Here is a 22,319-nt window from a genome sequence, read left to right on the forward strand (position 1 = left end):
GCTTGGCTCATCCCTGTTTACCATTTGTGCGTGACTGCGATTACATTAAGAAAAGGAAAGACGACTCGTCCTCTATTAGTGGTCCTGCACCGCAGAGTCTGCATCCAGCTGTTCAGAGTCTACTGGACAGCACTCAACAGTAAGACAGAGCAGCTTTTGTCTGTTTAATCTTAATAAGGAACCAGGCAAATTGGAGTCACAAGCATGCAGAGTGTGCAGAGAGTTTCAGGCGTATGGGGGCCGCAGCCATAAGTCAAGTCAAATCATGATCCAGGCAGCTGGTCTGGGGAAGTATTAAGAGTATGGAGAACTGGCACTGTTTGCTGCTGCTGTGCACACTGAGTTTAGAGCTTTCCTCTGGAGGAGTTACAAAAAATGATGATGACATCGACCTTGTCAGCTTTTTGAGAAATGTCTACCCCGAGCTGCTCATCATCAACCGAGACTTTGAGATAAACTCCGTCGAGGAGCTGGGACGCCCGGGGGACCCTGCAATCATACAGCAAACCAAGGACAAACCTGTCACTCAGGATACAGATGGGGCTGCTGGACCAGCGGTGATAACCAAAGATGGCCAGATCAAGGGGATTACTGTGGATAAGGCCCATGTATTCTATGGTGTTCCGTACGCAAGTCCTCCTGTTGGGGCTTACCGCTGGAAGCCCCCCAGACCTGTGAGTCCTTGGCACGGGGTTTATGATGCCTCCTTTCCCAGGGCCGCATGTATGCAATTCTGCAGTAAAGCTATCACTGAGGAGTGCCCTAAGAGTGTAGGTGTATTACAACCTTGTATTTCTTTATATCCTGCTACGATGTTTTATATCACTTTAATGTTACAGCTTGAGGTTATTTTAATTGCTTCTGTTCTGCTGCTTTGTGATAATACATAGCTGTTGTGATTAATGTGCTGACATGCTAATTATCATAAAATGACACTAACAGTATAACACTGAAATTTTAATTTGCATAGGCTTAGTGCACGCAAACTTTCACATGTCAAAGATATTTCATATCCAGTTCAATTAGACTGGTTAGATGCAGCAGGTGGATCAAAAGAGCTGCCATTGACAGTGTGATGAAGCCATGGATGCTAAATTCTGCACTTAGAGATGAAACCAATTTCATTAGAGTAAAAGTGAACAATCCAGCCCAGTGAAAGTCGTTAGAGTCCATGTTGTAAGGCTCACGTCACATGGAGCGGCGTCCCTTTATGAGGCCATTGTTAATAAATTATATTTAGCAAAAAGATTCTCAAAGTGACAAATATCTATAAATAAAAACCTATGTATATTTGTTTTTTATATATTTAAATTGTATTTACAGAATACAATTTCCAAACTAGTACAGTTATTTACAATGAGGGAGAGCAGTTATGCTAGTTTGCTGTATGCCAGATTTTTAAGGACAGCTGATAATAATCTTGTGTGAGTAGAAAAGTAGTCAAAATCCAAATGTAATTTAAGTTAGTGATATTAAGAGTTTTTAACAACATGCTCCAGTTATCCATCTGTTTGTTTAAACCGGCAAACCTACCAAGACTATTAACAATATCTGTGTATATAAATAAGAACTATGTCCTTACACTAATACAATAAGCTTTCTGAATCAACTTTCTGTCTAAATATGATTTAAAAACATAACAGCAACAAAAAAAAGTGCCAGCCACTTAAAATAACTGCAGAATGTATGTCGGTAAAATGACAGCAGATAACTGAGGCGATGAACAGTCTGCAGCTCAGGAGGTAGAGCTGCTCATCCAATAATTGGAAGGTTGGTGGTTCGATCTGGCTGAGATCACCAACCACCAACCAAGATACTAACCCCAAGCTGTTGCACAGTGGGTTGGAGTACGAATGTGTGTAAATGGGTAAATAAAGTATGTTATATAAAATGCTTTGAGTGCTCCAGTAAATTACAAAAGCATCATATAAGAACCAGAACATTTAACAAAAAGCGGAGAATCCAAGCACTCGTATATGCAGCACTGGGACTACCTAACCTCTGCGAAATTAAACTTTATTAAAAACAACTAACAAACAATATCAATAAAATTCATTCAGAATATGTGAGTAAGCAAACTGAGTACACTAACCAAGAGACGGTGCTCAAAGGGGACAAATGTCCTTATTCAGTCCTAAATAAGGTGTAAGGAGTATAAGAAACCTGCTGTGTGAGCCTACTAATTAGTTTGTACCATAAACACTAAATAAATAATTTATATTCTATCTGCAGTTTTTACCTTTCACCTGGCTGGCAATTGCCTCCTAACTCGTATCCATGTATCCGTGTATCCATGTCACACACGGCCAGAACTATTAAATTCAAAAGAAAAAAACAAAACAAGATAAAAGTGACAACAAAAAGTGAAAAATTGAATGACCTGCATCCTCTAATGTCTCCAAAAAGGTCAGTGAGGATTGTCTCTACCTCAACATCTTTGTACCGCTGGATGTGGACTTGAGCTCTCCTCTGCAGAGCCACCTGCCTGTCATGGTTTGGATCCATGGTGGAGATTTCATTGCTGGTTCTGCCTCCAAGCCTCTGTATGATGGACGTTTCATTAGTAACTTCACCCACAGTGTTGTTGTAAGCCTGGAGTACCGACTGGGTAAGAAGGATTACGTTTAAATGGACCCATTAGTGTGCAACAGCCTGTGTATTTGAATCTCAATGCCTGTGTCACTCTATGATCCCACGTCAGATTTCACTGTGCACACAGGGATAAAATTCAGATGAACTTTAGCAGTGGACGTCTCAAAGGCAACAACAAGAAACTCGTGGAATCACTTAGTGAAAATAAGAATTTACTTATTATAGAGAGCATGTGTGCGTCTGTGTGTGAGACAGTACGAGCCTGAATAATGTTTGTGTGCCACTTTAAAATGGCCGAGCCTGTTGGTAATTACTCTGCTTTCCTGCAAGACTGAAAACAGGAGCTCTGATATGTGAACAGTAATTTGGAGCTCGGAGGAAATGAATGTCTTGCCTGAGTCATTTACGTCTTGTTGTCTTGTTGATCATGTGAAATCCTGCATCATTAAAGGTGCATTTGGGTTCCTTGTGTCGGGAAAAGATCCTCACACATCAGCTGCAGGGAATTATGGGATCCTGGACCAACAGGCAGCTCTTCTTTGGGTCCAACAGAACATTGCCGTGTTTGGAGGGGATCCCGCCAAGGCAAGCAAGCACACACACACACACACACACACACACACACACACACACACACACACACACACACACACACACACACACACACCTAAGATAATTATTTTAAAATGAGGCATTTATTAATAAGGTGGGAATAAACATTGTAAGAAAACAGGACAAAAGAAGAAAAAGGGGAAAATACTGAGAGAATGACCACAGTGGGGAAAATAGTGAAGCAGTTGCTTCCAACAATTAAAGATACTCATTGTAAACTTTATGCTCAGAAGCTCCGACATATTTTCTCAAATTCATAAAGTATAAACAATTAAAGAAAAGTATAAGAGGGAAAAAAGGAAACACATTTCCAAATTTGATAACTCTGGTTTGGTTTAGACCAAAAGTATTATGCTATCTAGCGTATCTGTAACCGGAAGGTCGCCGGTTCGATCCCTGGGCTCTCTGTCCTAGTCGTTGTGTCCTTGGGCAAGACACTTTACCCTACTTGCCTACTGGTGTTGGCCAGAGGGGCCGATGGCGCGATATGGCAGCCTCGCTTCTGTCAGTCTGTCCCAGGGCAGCTGTGGCTACAACCGTAGCTGCCTCCACCAGTGTGTGAATGTGAGAGTGAATGAATAGTGGCATTGTAAAGCGCTTTGGGTGTCTTGAAAAGCGCTATATCAATCCACTCCATTATTATTATTATTATTATTATTTCCATCACCATATTTAATTCTTGGACTTTGCTAGAGTAACTTTTACAGTTTAAAGTCATTTTTGTTTATCTCCTGTCAAATGCAGCATCTTAATTAACCTTCTACTTAAAGCATGCTATTTGAACCTCTTCCACTTTTCTTTTAATCCAACTTTGTTGGGATTTGTTGCCCTTCACAAACAACAGATTGGAACAGCATTCAGGTGCCCTTAGATGGCCATTTTAAGGAGATCTGCTTTCAGTGACATCATCTGACATCACAATTCTTACCTTTTTCTGTCTGTTACCTGCTGGTGTGGTTGGGATAATTGTCCTCTTGTAAGACCGAGGCCAAGCTTTAGCTGTCAGACTCACTTTTGTCTCTAGAATACTTTGCTAAACAGGAAAGTTGACTCAATAACTGCAGTGTGCCCAGGTCATGTGTCTGCAGAATGAGCCCAAATTATCACCTCTCTACCACCGTGCTTGACATTTTGTTTGAGGTTTTTATGCTGATATCCTGTGTTTTGTTTTGTTTGGCACAAACAAACAAACGAACAAACAAACAAACAAACAAACAAACAAACAAACAAACAAACATGTCAATGTCCATTATAGCCAAATATCTGCACTTTGGTCTCATCTGTCCAAAGGACGTTGATCCAGAATTCTTGTGTTTCTTTTTCAGATGCAACCTTCCAATACTTAGCCATGCAACCATGTTCTTTTTAGTGAAAAGAGACTTTCTCCTTGCAACTCTTATATTCCTTTATCATTATCATATTTAACATGCTAACTGAGGCCTGTGGGGCAATTTTTGTGGCCCACTATTGTTGATGCTGTTTATCCTCATATATACCTGAATTATCCAGACCAGCAAAGCGCCAGAACTTCTGCTCTTATAGCAGAAGTTTTTTGCTGATGAACAGTTTGTGCATTTGATTATCAGCACCGGTCTACTTTATAATTTCACTTTCTATGGGCATGCTCAGTTTTTCACAAACGTCTTCTACATTTTGGCTTAATTTAATTTTTGTTAAATAAATAATGACATGGTATAATATGTCCTCTTTTGTTGCTCATCTGAGCTTATTTTACCTCATTTTATTACCTGGTAAGGAACAGGTTATTTCTGTTACACCCTGATAAGTTAAGCCTTTCTCAGGTCAAGCCAAATCCAAATTACAAAGTTTCCTTGAAGAAGCAAACTTGCTTTTCTTTCCAAGCTCCTTAGACTACGATCACCTGGATGTAGATGTCGTACATTTACTAAGCCTAACTTTCATTGTTCTGTTTGTATTTCGTTTGATATGAAATTAATATTTTTTTGCAATATTAACAGAAATTAAGTTAAAGAATTTTAAGTAGCGACATTTTTTAAAATCAGGTCACAGTATTTGGGGAGAGTGCAGGCGCTCAGTCGGTAAGCCTTCACCTGATGATCCAAAGCAGCAAGCCTCTGTTTAACCAGGCCATCCTGCAGAGCCTGCCCTTCTCCATCCCTCTGAAGACCAGGTGAGGAACTAACAGCTCAGGGCAATACTGGGCATGGATGTGAGATGGATGCATGCTTTGATTTAAAGCTGAGCATTAGATTACGTGAAAGATCTTGATCACATTTCAGGATGACTTCAAGCTGAAATGTAATTTTCTTTTTTTCTGCACATCTTTCCCAGACATGATGCCCTGAAACTGGGAAAAGGCTTTGCTAAACAGACGAACTGCTCTGTGAGCGACTTTGTCTGCCTGCTGTCTCTCACTCCGCAGGCCATCCTGGCTGCCCAGATGAAAACAAGTAGGACGCCACAAACCCCAGATTTAGAGCAACACTCATTGCTGCCCACATATTACATAAGGAAGCAGGATATAGTATATTTGTCTGCAAATGACTGTGAAAAACATGTTCATAGTGAGATACTTGTAAACAAAATCATTATGGCTGAACAATGAGCCTCTAAAGGGGCAATTAGAGTAATTTTACTGTCTAACAGCAAGGAATAAATTTGATATATCTGCAGGCCCGACATTGTTATTGATCTGTATCACTGTGATTACATCATCGACAGCAGTTTTCAGGATGGATGAACTCACGGTTATAGCTTATAATTGAGGCAGGAAAATGCACTCTGGAGAGGAAGTTTAGTATAAGACTGAAAAGCTCCCTTCCTTAGACAAACAAATCACATTAATAGGATTTTGAGTTTTTATAACACTGCATACGATGCATTGCTTAATATACTTTTTTCCCCTCTGTGTTTTAACTTGCCAATCTGTTTTTGATCCCAGGTTCCAAGATTTTGAACCCATTCAGGTTTCTGGAGGTTTTTGAGACGTGGGGTCCGTATATCGATGGGGAGTTAATCAAAGAGCAGGCTGTCACTGCCTTTCAAAAGGGGCGCTGGCAGAAAGAAAAGCCAATACTGCTGGGTAAGAGCAATAAGAGAAACCACATTGTATTATTACTGTTATTATTCAGGATTTATATTTTATTCTCTCAGCTTTCTGCTTAACTCCCACTGGTTCTTGTTATACAACTATTTGATATGAAAATTCCGACATCATGACAAAGCTGAAGGCAATGTTTGATTTTTAAGTACAGAGACAATCAGAAAAGCCATTGGGCAAAAGAATCACAGCAAGTCCACAGGCAACACAGACATCTACTTGTTTCTTTAGAGTAATGTTGTTTTCTGTCCTGCAGGTACAACGTCCGAGGAGGGGGTTCTGTTTGCGTATGGGGTCTTCAACAAGCCAGTCTCCACAGTGGAGTGCACCGTGTACATCACAGCCATCTTTAAACAACACACCCTACAGATCCTACACAAGTACCTGCCCCTGTACAGGGATGCTGACCACAGAAATATGCTGGCTCAGGTAAGAGGAGTTTAATACCGTCTTTTTAGTGTTAGTATTGCTCTTAAATTGGAAAAGAGTCTTTCACATGGCTGGGGAGGAATTTCGGCCTGCTTTTGTTTTGCAGAATCTTGCAGACGTTTTCAAACTTGAATGACCCGTTTAAAGCCCTGCTAAAGCATTTTGGCATTTCCTTCAGCACTTTCTGGCAGAGAGTCTTGTCTTGTAGCAGCCCCGATCATCACACTACCACCACCATGTTTGACTATTTGATATTTTTTTAATGAAACACCAGAGATTACTGGACACAAAACTTGAACAAAAGTTCATTTTTGTCCCATCAACCCAGAAAATATTTTCACAAAGTCTTGGGGATCATCAGTTTTTAGCAAATGTGAGTTGAGCTTTTATTGTTCTTTTTAGTAAGCAGTGATTTTCGTCTTAGAACACAGATGCCATTTCTGCCAAGTCGCTTTCTGATTGTAAATGATGAACACATTGACCTTAACTGAGACAACAGAAAACTGCAGTTGTTTAGATGTTGTTCTCAGTTCTTTTGTGGTCTCCTGGATGAGTTGTGTTTGTGCTTGGAGTCATTTTGGAGAGAACTTCACCACTGTTCAAAGTTTTCCTCCCAACGACCTTGTAAACTTTTCCAGAATGTTTTTCTCATCTATTCTCAAGTTTCCTCAAAATATGGCATGATGGTGGTGTTTCTTTGAGATTTTTTACTTTCTCACGTATGACTTTGGATAGCTTCTATCCCTTATTAAACAAAATCATCATTTAAAAAGTATATTTTGTATTTACTTGCGCTATCTTTGTCTAATATTTATATATGCAAAAAAGAAAAAAGAAAAAAAAAGAAATAATCTAAATGATCAAAATTTACACCTTTTACCACTTTAAATATATAAAGTGCACCATACTGGCAAATATTTAAAAGTGCCAGTATGGTGCATATTATTAGGATGCAATGTTTGACTTTAAGCCTCAGTTTTATATAGGTAGGGCTGGTGTGCAGTTTAACACTGAAAACAGGTCAAATGTAGTCCACATGTAAAAGAAGTTCAATTTCTGGTTTGAACATGCTGGTTGGCGCGTAGGTCCTCTCTGTGCTAGCTTGTTAGTTTTTTCAACAGCTCTCATGGTTTTGATCTCTATCTCACACACTCATACTTAACAGGTGGAGAAAATCCATGTCACTTACATCCTCTTGATGCATTCTCAATCATCCAGGTAAGTCCATCTGGACGTAGCGTTTTCAGTTGGAGAAATGTTTCGTCACTCATCCAGGTGACTTCTTCAGCCTCAGCTGACTGCAGGTTTCCAATCTTATAAACAGTACATTTGCATAATGACTGAAACCAGCCCACTGAAGGGACAAAGGGCTGGGAGGTCAGCTCCTTCATAATTATGCAAACTGTCATGGCCATTGATCAACAACCACTGATCAATGGCCATGAGTCCCATTCACAGAGAGTTGGGGAATGGCTGCAATCACAGCATGTAAGATGGTGAAAGATGTACCCTTAGGCCCCCTCCTCGATTCAGAGATGGTCTTTCTCTTTTCACATAAATGGCCCCATGAAAAGTGGCAGGTTAGCCTCCTTAGATTGTGAGATTTCCATCAGTAATGGGGGACATCTAAAAGCTGATGTGTACTGGAAACCTACACATACGGATCAGTATTTAAGGTTTGACTCTCATCATCCACTGGAGCATAAACTGGGTGTCATCAGGACGCTACAACACAGAGCGAACACCATCCCCACAGACACAGCAGCCAGGGAAGCAGAGGAAGATCACATCAAGAAGGCCCTGAGTAACTGTGGTTATCCCAGCTGGACTTTTGTCAAAGCTGGGAAGGCACCTAAAGAAAGCTCCAGCTGATCCAGGAGAGAAGGACAACCGCTGCCTAAGCGAAAACCTGTAGTGATCCCATATGTGTCAGGAGTATCGGAGCACTTGAGATGCATTTTTTCTAAACACCGGGTCTCTGTGGCTTTTAAACCCCAAAACACGCTGCGCCAAAAACTGGTCCACCCCAAGGATCGGGTCCCCCGACACAAACAGAGTAACATAGTGTACACTGGTAAGTGCAGGAGGATTGCCAGGATTTATACATCGGGGAAGCCAAACAACCTCTGGCGAAGCGGATGGCACAACACAGAAGAGCCACCTCGTCAGGCCAGGACAGAATCAACCTTTGGAGACGTGTCACTTACAGCTGTTTGTAGTAGTCTTTTTTTTCATACCAGCAGCATGAAGTAGCAGATTTAGATCAATAATTATTCATGACTGCTTAAATTTCCAGCGGACACTAATTTTATGATAAATTGCTTCAGATATTTGTAATGGTTAACATGATGGTTGGTAAGCAAACCAACATTGTCTGATGTTGGCATGTGCTAGCATAAACGTCTTTGTGTGCTGTGTTTATCATTAATTTTCATGAGGGAAAAATGAGAAAACCCCCGAGCAGTATTCTGGCTGCGGTTTTGATGAATAGTGTAAGGTGTCAGCCTCTGGGAGCGGGTCAGGAGGTGACACCTATTTAGTATTCAGTCACAGCTGACTCTGCAGTGAGGCTGTCCTGCATTTCTTCGTGAAGGGTGCTTCTTCACAGGACCGGGGGTCAGTGCAAATATCCGAGCATTGCTGGGAAATGTATTTTAAAGAAGCTGTTTTGAATTTTTCCTGCCATGCTACTGTGATTTATTATTGCTGTTCCTTTATAAAGAGGAAATGTTTTCCCTCACTCATTAAAAGTGTAACCCCTAGCCTCCATTGCCAGCCTTGAAATTATGACAATAATTATGGTTGCCTGCCAGAGACAAAGTTTTGAAGAGACCAAAGGCTAATTATCTAGAGTCCCTTGCTTGCATTGCCTCTGCTACAGGGTGCACTGATTAACACTTGAAGAAGAGTTCACAGAAATAGAGAAATATTCAGTTCACAGAAGAGGAAGTTTCTGAAGCATGCTGCTTTTGAGCCGACAAATTGCATATAATTAATATTCCTCCGTTTGCTGTGGCTTCGTTTCTATCGTTGTTCTATCTGGTGGCTGTCAGGAAAGTGTCAGGGAGCTTTACATTCAGCCAATAATTTGCAAGAACCTGCAGAGCCGAACATCTCTACAAACCTAATGTGCTGTCTGTGTTCAAGAAGTCAAACAGCTTATGTAAAAGAAAAAAAAGGATGCATTTACATAATGAGCTGCATCTGAAGAGGTTTTGTTCTGTTCCATTCCTCCTCTTGCTCACAGACTGAACAGTAAATCCTCACACACACTCTGCCACACACATGCATCAATAACTACTCATTGCGTGGCTGTGTGAGGCAGGACATCACGTATGGATCGATAACCCTCCTGGCCAGTGCTTGGTGTGTAATGAGGACCCAGCTGTGTTGTACTGTCTGCCGCCTGTCTGTGTGTAATGAGTGATGGGAAACTGAAAACAATTGAACTCTTGCTGCTGAAGTTGGTTTGAAATAAATGTTGCATTTCCTTATGACCAGACTGAAAAGACAGGAAGATTTCACCACGCATCAAACTTTGGCATTATAAGTAACCTTCCAGATTTCAGTGGAAATCAAACAACATGCTTTAACGCTGCCTACAGAGGGAGCTACAGCTCCACTGTCTCTCATTCAGTATTTTTTTTTCTCACCTCCATCATTTGTATGGGTGAATCATTGGGACCACCTGGAGTCAGGGAGGTTGTCTGCTTGAGATTCAGCTTGACTGCTCCACTAAGAAGCAACTCGTCTCTCCTGAACATCTACAATGACAGGGGGGACGAGCTGAGGAATCACAGATGAAGTAGAGGACAGGCTTCCAGAGGAGGAAGCAATGACTGGAGGAAGACACCCTGTTTGTATTAATGCGAGCAGAGTGAATAACAAAAACATCTCTTAGAATGACGTACTCTGATTGGCCTTCAAAATGATTATAAGATTGTAAACTCCATAAAGGTACAATCTCTTGCAGCCTGTGTTATACTGCATCAGCTCAAACTAAGTATATAAAAACAACTGTCACCTGAGTGTAATCTTAAATAATGTCATAATCACTGATGTTAAAAACTGTAATACGTTTGCTACATGTAATATGAGCAGTGTTAGTCATTGAGACTGACCCACAGAGAATTAGCTGTTGACTTTGCAGTTCCCCACTGAGTGTTTTAGCATCACTTACATCATTGTTTTGGTTCCTACGTCCAACAGCTGTTTCTATGGTTTAGTCTCACTGATGTCATCAACCTCATTTTCAAGTAGCTGCTTTCAGAGAGGGAGCTTTAATAAATCCAGAGTAAATAGCCTGAGGTATACTCAGCACTATCTGTCGGCATCGAACAGCAAATAAAGTCAGGAACTAGCTGGCAAACATGCTGGAGATTTTTCCAGTTAAGCTATTTCCAGAAAGACTAAACAAAGCAAAAAATGAAATATCCAAAGTCAGAATGTATCTGTCCAAAAATCAAGATAAACTGCAATAAATACAAGTGCCAGATTGAGATTAAACATGCAGCTAGCCAGCTTTTTATCTTGCAATATGTAGTAGTACCATTACTGGTAGCATGTTTTCCAAAATTGTGGCTTTGAAGCAAAACGATACTGAGCCATGGGGGCAAGTTCGACTTACTGAAAAGTAAAATATATATGTTCTACCTTATAAATAACCATCATCATATTTGCAATAATTCAGAATGAACTATTAGAGGTATAATTGCCACAAAATTAAAGAAGCATACTGATGACATGGCATCAGTCTTGTTTTGCCATTTTGAGCTGCGTTTTTCACACGTGTGACACTAATGTTTAGCGTTTGCTGCGTTTTTACTAACTGGAAAGTTTCTTTTTCTGTCCAAACGTACGTTTGGAAGACTTGGTTCCACACTTCAGTCTCAGTATGGTGTACAGAGGTTAGCACTGTTGCCAGCTAGAAGGTTTTGGATTTCTGATCTTCCAGCAGTGTTTGTTGAGTTTTCATGTTCTTCATGTTTCACTGTGGCCGTCTCAGGTGATGTTCTAAATGGGCTGTAGGTGTAGATGTGAGTGTTTGTGGTTATGTGCTGCCTTTTCCCACCCAAGGAAAATCATGCAAAACATTTTTACCTTTCAGAAAGATGCATTTATTGCTTGAATTTAAATCATAAACACCAATAAAACCAGCAAACCTCATATATTCCTTAGCTATACACATGAGGAAAATGAAGTACAACCTTACAGCTTCTATAGGAATCAAGAGGCTGATAATCAAAGGCACTTCATTAGTTGGTCATTAGCAGCTGTGCCCACTTCTGCACTGAAGCAAAAGATTTGCTGGTCTGAAGCAGTCAGGTGTGTCGTAACTCAATAGCAGAAATGATCGTTGCAGCAAATTCACCCCAAAGTCAGATTGTGAAATGCTCTGTGAAACATGCACCTCAGACTTTACAGGTCTGAGTTAGCATTTCAAATATAAAGTTCATGGCAGTGCAGGACTCTTCTTTCTTTCAGCAGGTTTCTGTCACATTTTTCAATTCAGAATGGAAGGTATCTTCCCCCAGGGAACTCCAGGGGGGTCAGGAGGTGACACTGCTGGATATATTTAATATTCAGTCGCAGTTCACTCTGCAGCTGGGAGTTGGTGAAATTACAACAGGAGCTTACTCTTCCACGTACACACACTGTGTGTCTTTATAAATGCCACTTTTCCCAACCGCAGTGGTCAGCGCAAAGACCAACCAGTCACAGTGGAAGCAGATGTGAAGAGCTCAGCTTTAGTCCTACAATTTTTATATTTATGGAGTATATACATTTTCTCTGCATTAGACAAACACAGTATTTCTGAGTGCATTTTGAACAATACGACTAACATAATCAACTTCCTTCCCATTGAAAACCCCACTAACCAAGTCTATGAGCTCTGTGACAAGTCTCGCTATGGCAGAATTATAAACACCTCTGCTGTCCTAAGGAAAAATGAGACTTGATTTTGTAAGCGAGGGAATTTCAGCTGAATCACTGACAAGCTCATCGACTCTGTGTGAAGTGCTGCCATCACTATGAGCAGTTTCAGTAAAGCGGCAGCTTCTGTCAGACTACTAGAAATGACGTGGTACAGATTTTTATGTCTGTGAAGGTTCTCGGTCATCCAGGTCATCGTAGTCCAAGGAGCTTGGAAAGAAAAGCATCTGGAGGTTGGCGAGCAGCCTCCCAAAGAGAGAGTGAAGGCCAGAGAGATTGCAGGATCTAGCTTTTATACTCCGGTCACTCCCACCGCTCATGTGCTGTTAGATCATTAACGATCTGACCAGTGCTGCGGGGAGGGAACACAAAAGGGCCCAAACAGTGCTACCAGGCCATCACGCGCCCACCCATAAAAATAGGGCTTAGACAGCCATGAAGTTAGTTAACATTTTGCCAACACTTGAAGTTGTATTACTAGGACACAGCCCTTGATAATGCATCAGCCAAAACATTGTCTGCTCCCTGTGTCAAACTTCCAGATTATATGGCTGAAGAAAAAGGCACCATCTCAAACGCTGATTGGGATTCTGGGGATTCTGAAGAAAATGAAGGAAGGTGAGGCGATTGTGATCTGTGTAAACTAAAACAGGATTCCCCCCTGCCCCTACATACACTTCAAAATGTTGTAGAGCCCATATTAAAGCCGATGCGCCCTTCTCCACTATCGAGTAGTTCGTTTGGTATAATTTGAACTTCTGGGAGAAAAAACTGACAGGAAGGTCCACTCCATCCTCCCCCCTCCTGCAACAGAACAGCTTCGGCTCCCACCATACCAGTATCTACCTGTAGTTTGAGTGGCTTATCCATGCAGGGAGCCGCTAGAGCAGGTACAGAGGAAATCAAAATTTTCACTTCCTGAAAGGCTTCCTGACAAGGTGGCGTCCAAAAATCGTAAGCTTGTAGCTGAGAAGGTTAGAAGCTACAGTGGAAAATTCTTACTGAATTATCTGTAGTAGCCAACAATCCCAACAAAGCAACCAAGTTACTGAGTGGCTCAGATGTCCCTGTAAAATGGAATCGCCAGGCGCGCATTGGTGTAACATCCTCTGCACCACGTGCACAGACATGATAAGGCTTTAACAGGTATGCATGAAAAAGTGATTTCCTTCTGTGGTTGGGAGTAGCAACCAGATGATTTCGATCTGACACCTGCCGCAGTGTCTTCCAATCATCCTGTAAAACTGCTAGTGGACCCTGAACAGTGTGACCACAAACCAATTAATTTGGGCTGAACCCAGTCCCAGCCTGAGTAACTTCTCGTACCACTAGCATGAGCCAGTCCCTCATTGTTTTGGTTTCTACGTCCAACAGTTATTGGTAGGCAGTCCCTCCTTCCAGTCACGATCCACTTCCGTACAATAAGCACGCAACAGGACTTCAAGGTTTGGTGAAACCTTTCGATAGCTCCCTGACTTTGTGGATAGTATGGATTGGACTGGGCATGTTTTACCTGAAGGAGCTTCAATATTTCTGTGAACATACTTGATGTGAAATTTGTCCCTCGGTCACTCTGAACAATCTTTGTGATACCAAAAACCGAGATAACCTGTGACAGGGCTTTAACCACTGCTCTCTGGTAATGTTGGGTATTGGGTAACCAGCTGCGTAGCGAGTAGATAAACACATCACTGTTAATAAGTAGATATTTCCTGCCTTTGACCTGGGTAACGGCCCCACACAATCAATCAGCAAATGCTCAAAAGGCTGGTCAATTGCTGGAACGGGACATAAAGGTGCTCAATTGCTTGGTTGGGCTTTCCAATCACTTGACAAATGTGACCTGTTTTAATGAACAAGGAAATGAACTTTTTCAGTTTTGGCCCCAAAAAATGGCAAAGGACTCTGTCATAAGTTTTCTGAACACCTAAATGTCCAGCAGTGGAATCATGAGCCGTCTTCAAGACATCCTCTCTAAGTTTATGTGAGATGACAGAAAGCATGTCCCATTAAAGCTGGGCGTACATTGTGCGATTTTTGGAACATTTTGAGCCGATTTTTCAGTCGTGCGACCGTTTTGGTGATCGGCCCGAGTTGATATACTGCTTAACGATGGTGGCCACCATCGTGTGTCGGGCATCGTGTAGTATACGTGGGGCAACGAGAAGCGATTAACGCCTCACGACCGGCTCCCGATCATCAATCGCTTGGTCATGAGGATTTCGAACCTTTTTGAAATCTTTGCGACCGTCGTGAGGGTGTCACTGCAGCTTCTCACACTGCGCAAGCGCAAACCTACAAATGTCGGTGAAAAAGACGGAGCAGCATGGCGGTGCAGCGTGTGATCTGGACACAAGCGATGGAGGCACAACTTGTAGAACTTTGGAAAGCTCATCTGAGCCTTTTCGATGTGGCCTCACAAAATTATCACGACCACAACAACCGTGAAAATAGTTGGATCTACACTGCTGCTCAATCACAGCTGCCTGATCAATGTTTTTCATTAGCAATTTAGCAAAGTTGATGGTGGTGGTGAAAGACAGAAAGGGAGAGCAAGCGACAGAAGTTCTGTTATAACCTTCATGTTATGCACAGTGTGAGCACTCAGATCGCATCACAGCATCAGGCAGTATAGTGTGAGACTCTGCATCGTGACCTACCAACTTCTAACCCCTGCGAGTCAATCGTGCAGTTTGAGCAGAAGCTGAATAACGCGACTGAAAAAATCGCACAGTGTCTGCCCAGCTTAACTTATCATGATGAGTCCATTTTTGAACCAAAAGCCATCATCCAAAAAATACCTGGCTGTCTCCATCTCATCTGTAGGGTGGACCAACTGTAATGTTCTTGTAAAGATGCGTCATCCCTCACTACACATGACTGACAAAGCATATTCTCACAGAGGAAGTGACACATTTAAAACATTGGTTGTGTTTTTATTCCTAGAAGCTGTTGAAAAAGAATCTTCGGGAGAGTCTTTACTCCTGGCCCGAGTGATCACACAGTACTCTGGCTTACCTCATCTCTGTGTCTTAGTGGCACATTTTGAGATGGTAGACCCCTTTTCCACACTTTAGTCCCAACGAAATCATTTCCCCAAATCACCTGGATTCCCTCAGTGGGTAGCCTGGGGCACACTCCAAGAGCAACTTCACCCTGTACTAGCTCTAATGACAAAAACAGATGATGTAACGGTACAGTCATTACATTTCAACTCATACCCAGGACTTTAGAACAGCAACCAGTATCAATTTCTGAGGGCAACACTGGGATAAATAAATGATAAATCCAAAGCACCTCTGTCTCTAAGAATGTTTACAGCTATCTTCTGGTCATGACCCACCAATGAGACTAAACCTGCAGATACGTATGGTCTATACCCTGGGTCAGTGAACTGGAAATCCAGTGAATTTCTTTGAATAATCCCAGGAGTAATCGCAGACCTAGTGTGAAACTGCACAGCAGCTATTACCTTATTCCTTTCAATGGGGGCAGCCAAAACTGCAAAGGCAAGGTTTCACTGAACGAGTTCCCTGTGCAGATTTAGCCTCAGCCTTCACTTTCTCCTCATTCAAGTATGTAGCTACTCGTTTAGGAAGAGTGGACCATAACTGCCCAGCAAAACAAGCTCCCCCAACTGTTCAAATGTACTTACTCCAGAGGCAGACCACTGTCGTATCTTAGCCAACCTCTCAAAATGCAATAAATAAATAAATATTGTCATAAGCTAGTAGAGACATCAAAAAGTTCTCTGAAGTCTGGTGAGCTAGTCTGACAAGAATCAGTGAGCTGACCCTTAACCAGGTTTAGTCTATAATGCTCTAAAGTTAGTGAGAGGCACACAGCAAGCTAGAGTTCAGAGTTTGGTCTTGAGCTTGTTTTTGTCCTACAGCACAGTGTGAACAGTACTGTTTGGGGTGCACTATGGTGAAAGAGCAAACCTGACATGCCTAAGCTGAAAAAGCTTTGCCTAGTGAGGCCAAAGCTTGGACTGTCCTGCAGTGTGCTTTATACAGAGTGATGCAACTTGGGTAGTGTTGTTTCTGTGTGATTTCTACTGATGACTGGAAAAATCTCATACTTGGGCTCTGACGTAGATGCCGCGCCTCCCCTCTCTGGTGCACCTTGAGATGTTTTATCAAACAACCTGAATGAAAAAGAGCCATAACCTATTTTTTACTCCCAAGCTTGGCATTTAAGCAGATTTCTGTTTGCTATCTGTCTTTTGTCATCATCTCTTACTAAAAAAAATTCCCAAAAGGAACCTTATCAGGATGTTAAAAACCCCCCAAACATTATCTCCATGAAGACGCAAATGGTGCCATGACACAGAACAATATATTGAACACAATCAACTTTACTGAAAAGAGGCAAGGGCAAGTTATTCCAGGGGTAGAAGATGAGGATCGGTCTGGGTGGAACACTCTAGGTCTCAGAAGTGGTATTTACCAGATGTCATCATGTGGTCACATGTAGGAAATAAAACCACAAAGGTGGAACTAATAGTAAAACAGAAGGTGGGATATTAGGAAGCAGCAGCAGACAGGAAAACAATCTAGTATCAGCAAATGGTCCAGCATTACATGACTGCTTACAGTGGAAGTGGCCCAGCGCAACCATTCTGGAATCTCCAGATAACATTAGGCTTAAGGGTTCCCAAGAGAAGAACTCATTTAGGAAAGTGGTGGAAAGAGCTTCCTGGTGGCTGTGGCCTAGGAGAGATGACAAAGCCTGGAAACTGTGTGGAGATGAGTAGTGTTCATTGCTGAACAGCCAACTCATGACCTCAGTGGCCACATTTACTAAAAATGGTTGTTTGCTTCTCTTATGTAAATAAAAATGTCAGTAATTGAAATTGAAATGTCCTTTGGTAACATGGTAATTTTGCATCGTTCCCTCTTTTGCTGCCACTGCTCCTTCCTTGGACGACTTTTGATAGATACTAACCACCGTATCCCACAAAAGCCGGAGCTTTGGAGATGTTCTGCCCCGTCTTCTATCACAGCTTGGCTCCTGTCAAACCAGGTCAAATCTTTACACCAGCCCATTTTTCCTGCTTCTAACGCGTCAACTTTGAGGATAAAATGTTCACTTGCTCCCTGATATATCCCACGCACTAACAGGTGCCACAGTGAAAAGATAATCAGTGTTATTCACTTCACCTGTCAGTGCTCAGAATGTTATGCCTGACATCCATAGATGAATACGTTCAAATGCACAACAGCTACTGAATGGAATTTTTAAAGCATTTGTTCTTTCTGAACATGACAATAATCTGACACTGGAGAAAAGAAGCGTGCCCAAAAACAAGAACAGATTTTAGCAACGAGAGAGCAAGTTGGACGGGGGAGAGAGAAGAACAGAATAGAATAGAATAGAATAGAATAGAATAGAATAATCCTTTAATTGTCCCACAAGGGGAAATTTGGGTGTAACAGCAGCGAGAAAGACACATATACAAACAAACAGTACACAAGACACAGAACAGAAACATACACAATTTTTACATATTTACGTCAAGGACAGTGGTTACCCAAAACAGAGTACTGTTACGGCCCTAGCGGGGCCTCTCTCTCTCCTGAGGGTGCCTGTGTGGGCGTGTCCCACTACCTCCTGCCTGAGGTGCCACCTTTTCCCTCCTGTACAGCTGACTCCCATCAGCAATTAAAGGTATTTAAGCCCAGAGCAGGGTGAGCTCTGGGCCAGAGTGCCATTTGTGTGGGTACAGCTAGTGAGCTGAGTGTTTGTGGTGTTTCCAGCTGGTGAGCTGCGTTTTCCTTTTGACTTTTTGGCATTACTGACCAACGCCTGAGTTTTGTTTGTGTTACTTTTATGGTGATAGCGGCTTGTCCGTCTCTTTTAGTTGAATTACTTCAATAAAACTGTTTTATCTAACTCTTTCGCCTCCCTGACTCCTTTTTCTGACCCGGTCACTTTTGTTGCTTCCCCCTTAACGCCTAGACCCCCCCAGGGGAACGTAACACCGTTATTAAATTAAATACAGATAAGAGGCAAACCAGGTTGTAGTGTGAATCGGTTGATAAAATAGTGCCAAGTTGTGAGGAGAAATTCATTTCAAAAGATATAATAAACATAACTTGTGCTCGTATTGCCTTGAATGTGTAAGACATGATCATAAACCTGTGTGGCAAAAAATAAATAAGTAAATAAAAAGAATTGAGTGAGAGAGACAGAGAGAGTCCCGTCAAAGTCAGCAAGTTGTTTTCAGCTTTCAGATGTTCAGCTGTGTGGGTGCAGGTTGTGTGCTGCTGAAAAAGACACATTGGTTTCTAGGTAACAGGCAGGAGAAGACGGTCTACCTTCATTTTCTTTGCTTCTTTTTAGCCGAGAGGGAACAACATTTTCGCTGCTCTGCCCTTAGCCCATCTCTTTGTAGATGCAAGGCTAATTAGTTATTCTTTTTCTTTTCTACACACGGCAAACTCCACAAGAATCGCAGTAAAGTACCGACTTGGATGTTTCTTTAATTTTAAATCAGATTCGTTGTTTTCATTTTGTTTCCAGGTTTAATACTATTCAATACTAGTAATACTCTGACTAGTTAATTAATATAGAGCTACTTATCCAGCATATGGAACATACAGCCATGAAATTTGTCCATACTTAACCTTAACCCACAGGTTATTATGGCTTTAAGCAAAGGGTAGGCAGTAGGCATCCATCCATCCATCCATCCACACACCCACTTCTGTTTCCCCAGTTCAAGGTCATGGGGTGAATTGAGCCTATCTCAGCTGTAATATGGAGCGAGACAGACAGTAATATAATAAGAACATGGTAATTACTAGGGTAATCTTTGTGTGTGATCTAAAATGAGTTGATGATCTGTAAGTGTGGCAAATTTGCAAAAAAGAATTCAGAAGGGAGCAAATATTTTACACTGCACTGATGGGTAAAGTGCAGAAATAAAGTACTATTTGAAAAGCTTGAGTGGTCATAAGTAAATGACAGTTTTCGCAAAGGTGGGCTTACCTACCTTGACATGACCCTTGCCAGTGTCAAACTTTAGGTGAGCATCATAGATGTGAATGGTGGATCTGACTGCAAATTTAAAGGACTTTGTGGTAGCAACTTGTCACTCCGAAAGCAGCACCCAATAGACATAGTGCTTTTCTCTAAGCCGTAAATGGTAAGGTGAGCATCGAGCTTTACTGAGATTTGAAATTCACAATTGAGACTACAGCAGAGGGCCAGAGACATGAGTGCGGGTTTAAGGCAATTCATTAGTAACTTCACTTTGAAGAGTGAGATGATGATGACCATTTATTGTTCCAGAAAAAACTGTTTGATGAAGATTTGATCCATTACTGTATGAGGAATATTGAGTGAACTGCATGTCAAGCAAAAGGCAATTTTGAATAGCGTCTTTCATACACATATAAACCTCATCTTATTGATTCTCTTATCGACTTTCATTAGGTTCTCACTGGCTGCACTTTGAGAGTGGCCACCATCGTTAAGCAGCATATCAAAGACATGACATTCATGTATTCGTTCTTGTTGTGCATGCTGTGTGGTCAAATGTTTCTGCATGTTCAAGGTATTTCAGCTCTTTGTTATGATCAGTGTTGGTGTTATTGCTCAAAAAAGTAATGTAGTGCACATATTACCCGGAACACTTAAGTGATGCAGTTGTTACAAAACAACCTGAAACGCATTGTCTCATAATTGTCAGCTAAAAATATAAACCTATAGACTACAGTTCCACACACTCCCCTGGTACATTTCCTACAATCAGCAGACTATTGCACAAGTTCAGATAGAACCGATAGGCAAGCAGAACAACAATTTCAAGGAACTAAAGTACTAGGAGCTGGTCCTTTACAAGAACCGGTTCTCTATTCCCATGCCTCATAAAGCTGATAAAAAGTCCAGGTTTGTGAAAGTCATTACAAATCATCCTGAGAGTGTAGATTTGCCAAATTTCATTATAGTTCAGGCACTAAGACAATTTTGTGCCAACCCACCCATGGGATGTCTGATTGGACTTTGGTGGTACTATTAGTAAGGTTGTGTTTTCTGGAGTTATATAATTTATGTTTTACTCCAGTCTTATCTGATCTTAATCTGCAAAAACCACAAAGATCAGGTGGTGTTACTACAGGAAAAACAATGCTGATCATCAGAGTTAGTGGGTTTTATCTTCATGCAACATGCTTGTTTGTAAAACATTTAATAACAAGACAATTAAGACATATAAAGTTATTTAAGTCTGAGCCACTACAGTGCTGAGAAATCATTGAAATCAGTTTAAAATAATGTGACCTCACCATCTCCCTCTTATTTTCCTTTCCTCAGATTGTTACGGATTTTGTCTTCTTATGTCCATCGAGGAGGTCAGCACGTGCTGGCACAGCAGCGGGGAGCAAGTTCTGGATGTATGTTTTTGACCATGTGATCTCAGACCGCAGTGTCTGGTCAGGTCTCACTTTCTGCTATGAGCATTCCTGCCATGGTGCAGAGCTGCCCTTTCTTTTTCATTCAGCCTCTGTGGCCAACTTCACCCTGTCACCGTCGGAGAAGCTGCTGTCCAATCGAATGCTGTGCTACTGGGGTGCCTTCGCTCACACCGGCGACCCTTCCTCCAGGAGCCAACAGACAACTTTCTGCCGGGAGCAGCGTCTGCCTATTTGGCCGCGCTATTCTGACACCAGTGGCTTTCTGGTCATGAACCTCACTGTGCGTTCCCATACACAAGCCGGAACCAGAAACCATATATGTGATTTCTGGGACCAGCTGGGCATCTACTAGAGAGGGAACAGGCTGGGCATGCTGTTCTTTTGTTGAAACTAGATTCAAAAGAATGGCTCTTTTCCCTGCATTGTTTTGTTTCTAAAAGTAGGATGTGTAGATGTCTGCTCTAGCTTTGCTCTAGAGTTAGTTAGTTAGTTAGTTGATGGAGTTTTGCTAGTTACTACAGTACTGCCCTTTTGTCTTTTGTTTGTTGCAAGTAAACCATGTATTTGTTTGTATGCGAGATTTCTTTTCTAATTGAATGCAAGTCTGCATGACTTGAATTGTTATCTAGCAGCAAAGCAGCCAGACGGTACTTTTTAGCTATATCAGTCACCAGACTGGATTATTACAACAATTCACAAATTAATTACCACAATGTTTGGTACAAAAAATCATTGCTTAGGGGGAATCCTGCTAATTCTGTTCTGTTGTTTATTAGGGATTTGCATATTTGGACTGGAGTGAAATGTCTTGTCAACTATGTGGTGTGGTCCAAAATATTTTTCTGCCCTGAAAACACATCACTGAGTTATTTCTGCTCACAACTTATTAGGACCTGCAGCCATATGTTGTTCTAAGAGAAAAGCCTCCCTTTACAAAATGTTATGACTCATAAGACACTGGCATCAAACACTTAGCCAGAAGAAAGCTGGTTCTATCTGGCAAAAGGGGAAAACGAATGCATTTGGTAACAGTGGTAAACATCAGTAGGACGATTGGTTGATGGAAGGCTAGTTTGGTTTCTGGGATCACGTCTGCTATGCAGGCTAATGTCAAAGAAATGCAGAATATCTCAAACAACAGGAAATTGGATTTATGTTGACTGAGCAAGTTAGTGGTGAGCTGGTGAACCATATCTTGCTGCCTATCTGTAACCAAATCCTACCTGGAAATACTATTTACCTTAACTGTT

General features: G+C 41.6%; 1 protein-coding gene across 1 annotated transcript; it reads left to right on the forward strand.

Moving 5' to 3' along the window:
- The first annotated feature begins 121 nt into the window (after positions 1-121).
- On the forward strand, positions 122-21,538 carry LOC102290165 (cAMP-regulated D2 protein). Its single transcript, XM_005941966.3, has 8 exons — positions 122-770; positions 2,407-2,608; positions 3,044-3,177; positions 5,229-5,356; positions 5,518-5,636; positions 6,128-6,268; positions 6,543-6,715; positions 20,969-21,538. Exons 1-8 carry the CDS (start codon positions 303-305, stop codon positions 21,419-21,421), a joined length of 1,818 nt encoding a protein of 605 aa, XP_005942028.1. The 5' UTR covers positions 122-302; the 3' UTR covers positions 21,422-21,538.
- The last annotated feature ends 781 nt before the right edge of the window (positions 21,539-22,319 follow it).

This window comes from Haplochromis burtoni, unplaced genomic scaffold (assembly GCF_018398535.1).
Source record: "Haplochromis burtoni strain Fernald_Lab_line unplaced genomic scaffold, NCSU_Asbu1 Contig_241, whole genome shotgun sequence".
In the NCBI taxonomy this organism is placed as follows: domain Eukaryota; kingdom Metazoa; phylum Chordata; class Actinopteri; order Cichliformes; family Cichlidae; genus Haplochromis; species Haplochromis burtoni.

What these genes read in the sequence shown, in the direction of transcription:
- LOC102290165 (XM_005941966.3), top strand. Translation starts at nt 303, where the DNA reads ATGGAGAACTGGCACTGTTTGCTGCTGCTGTGCACACTGAGTTTAGAG. An exon ending in TTGGAGGGGATCCCGCCAAG is followed by an intron (nt 3,178 to 5,228) that starts GCAAGCAAGCAC and finishes TTTTAAAATCAG; the next exon opens with GTCACAGTATTTGGGGAGAG. An exon ending in TCCATCCCTCTGAAGACCAG is followed by an intron (nt 5,357 to 5,517) that starts GTGAGGAACTAA and finishes CATCTTTCCCAG; the next exon opens with ACATGATGCCCTGAAACTGG.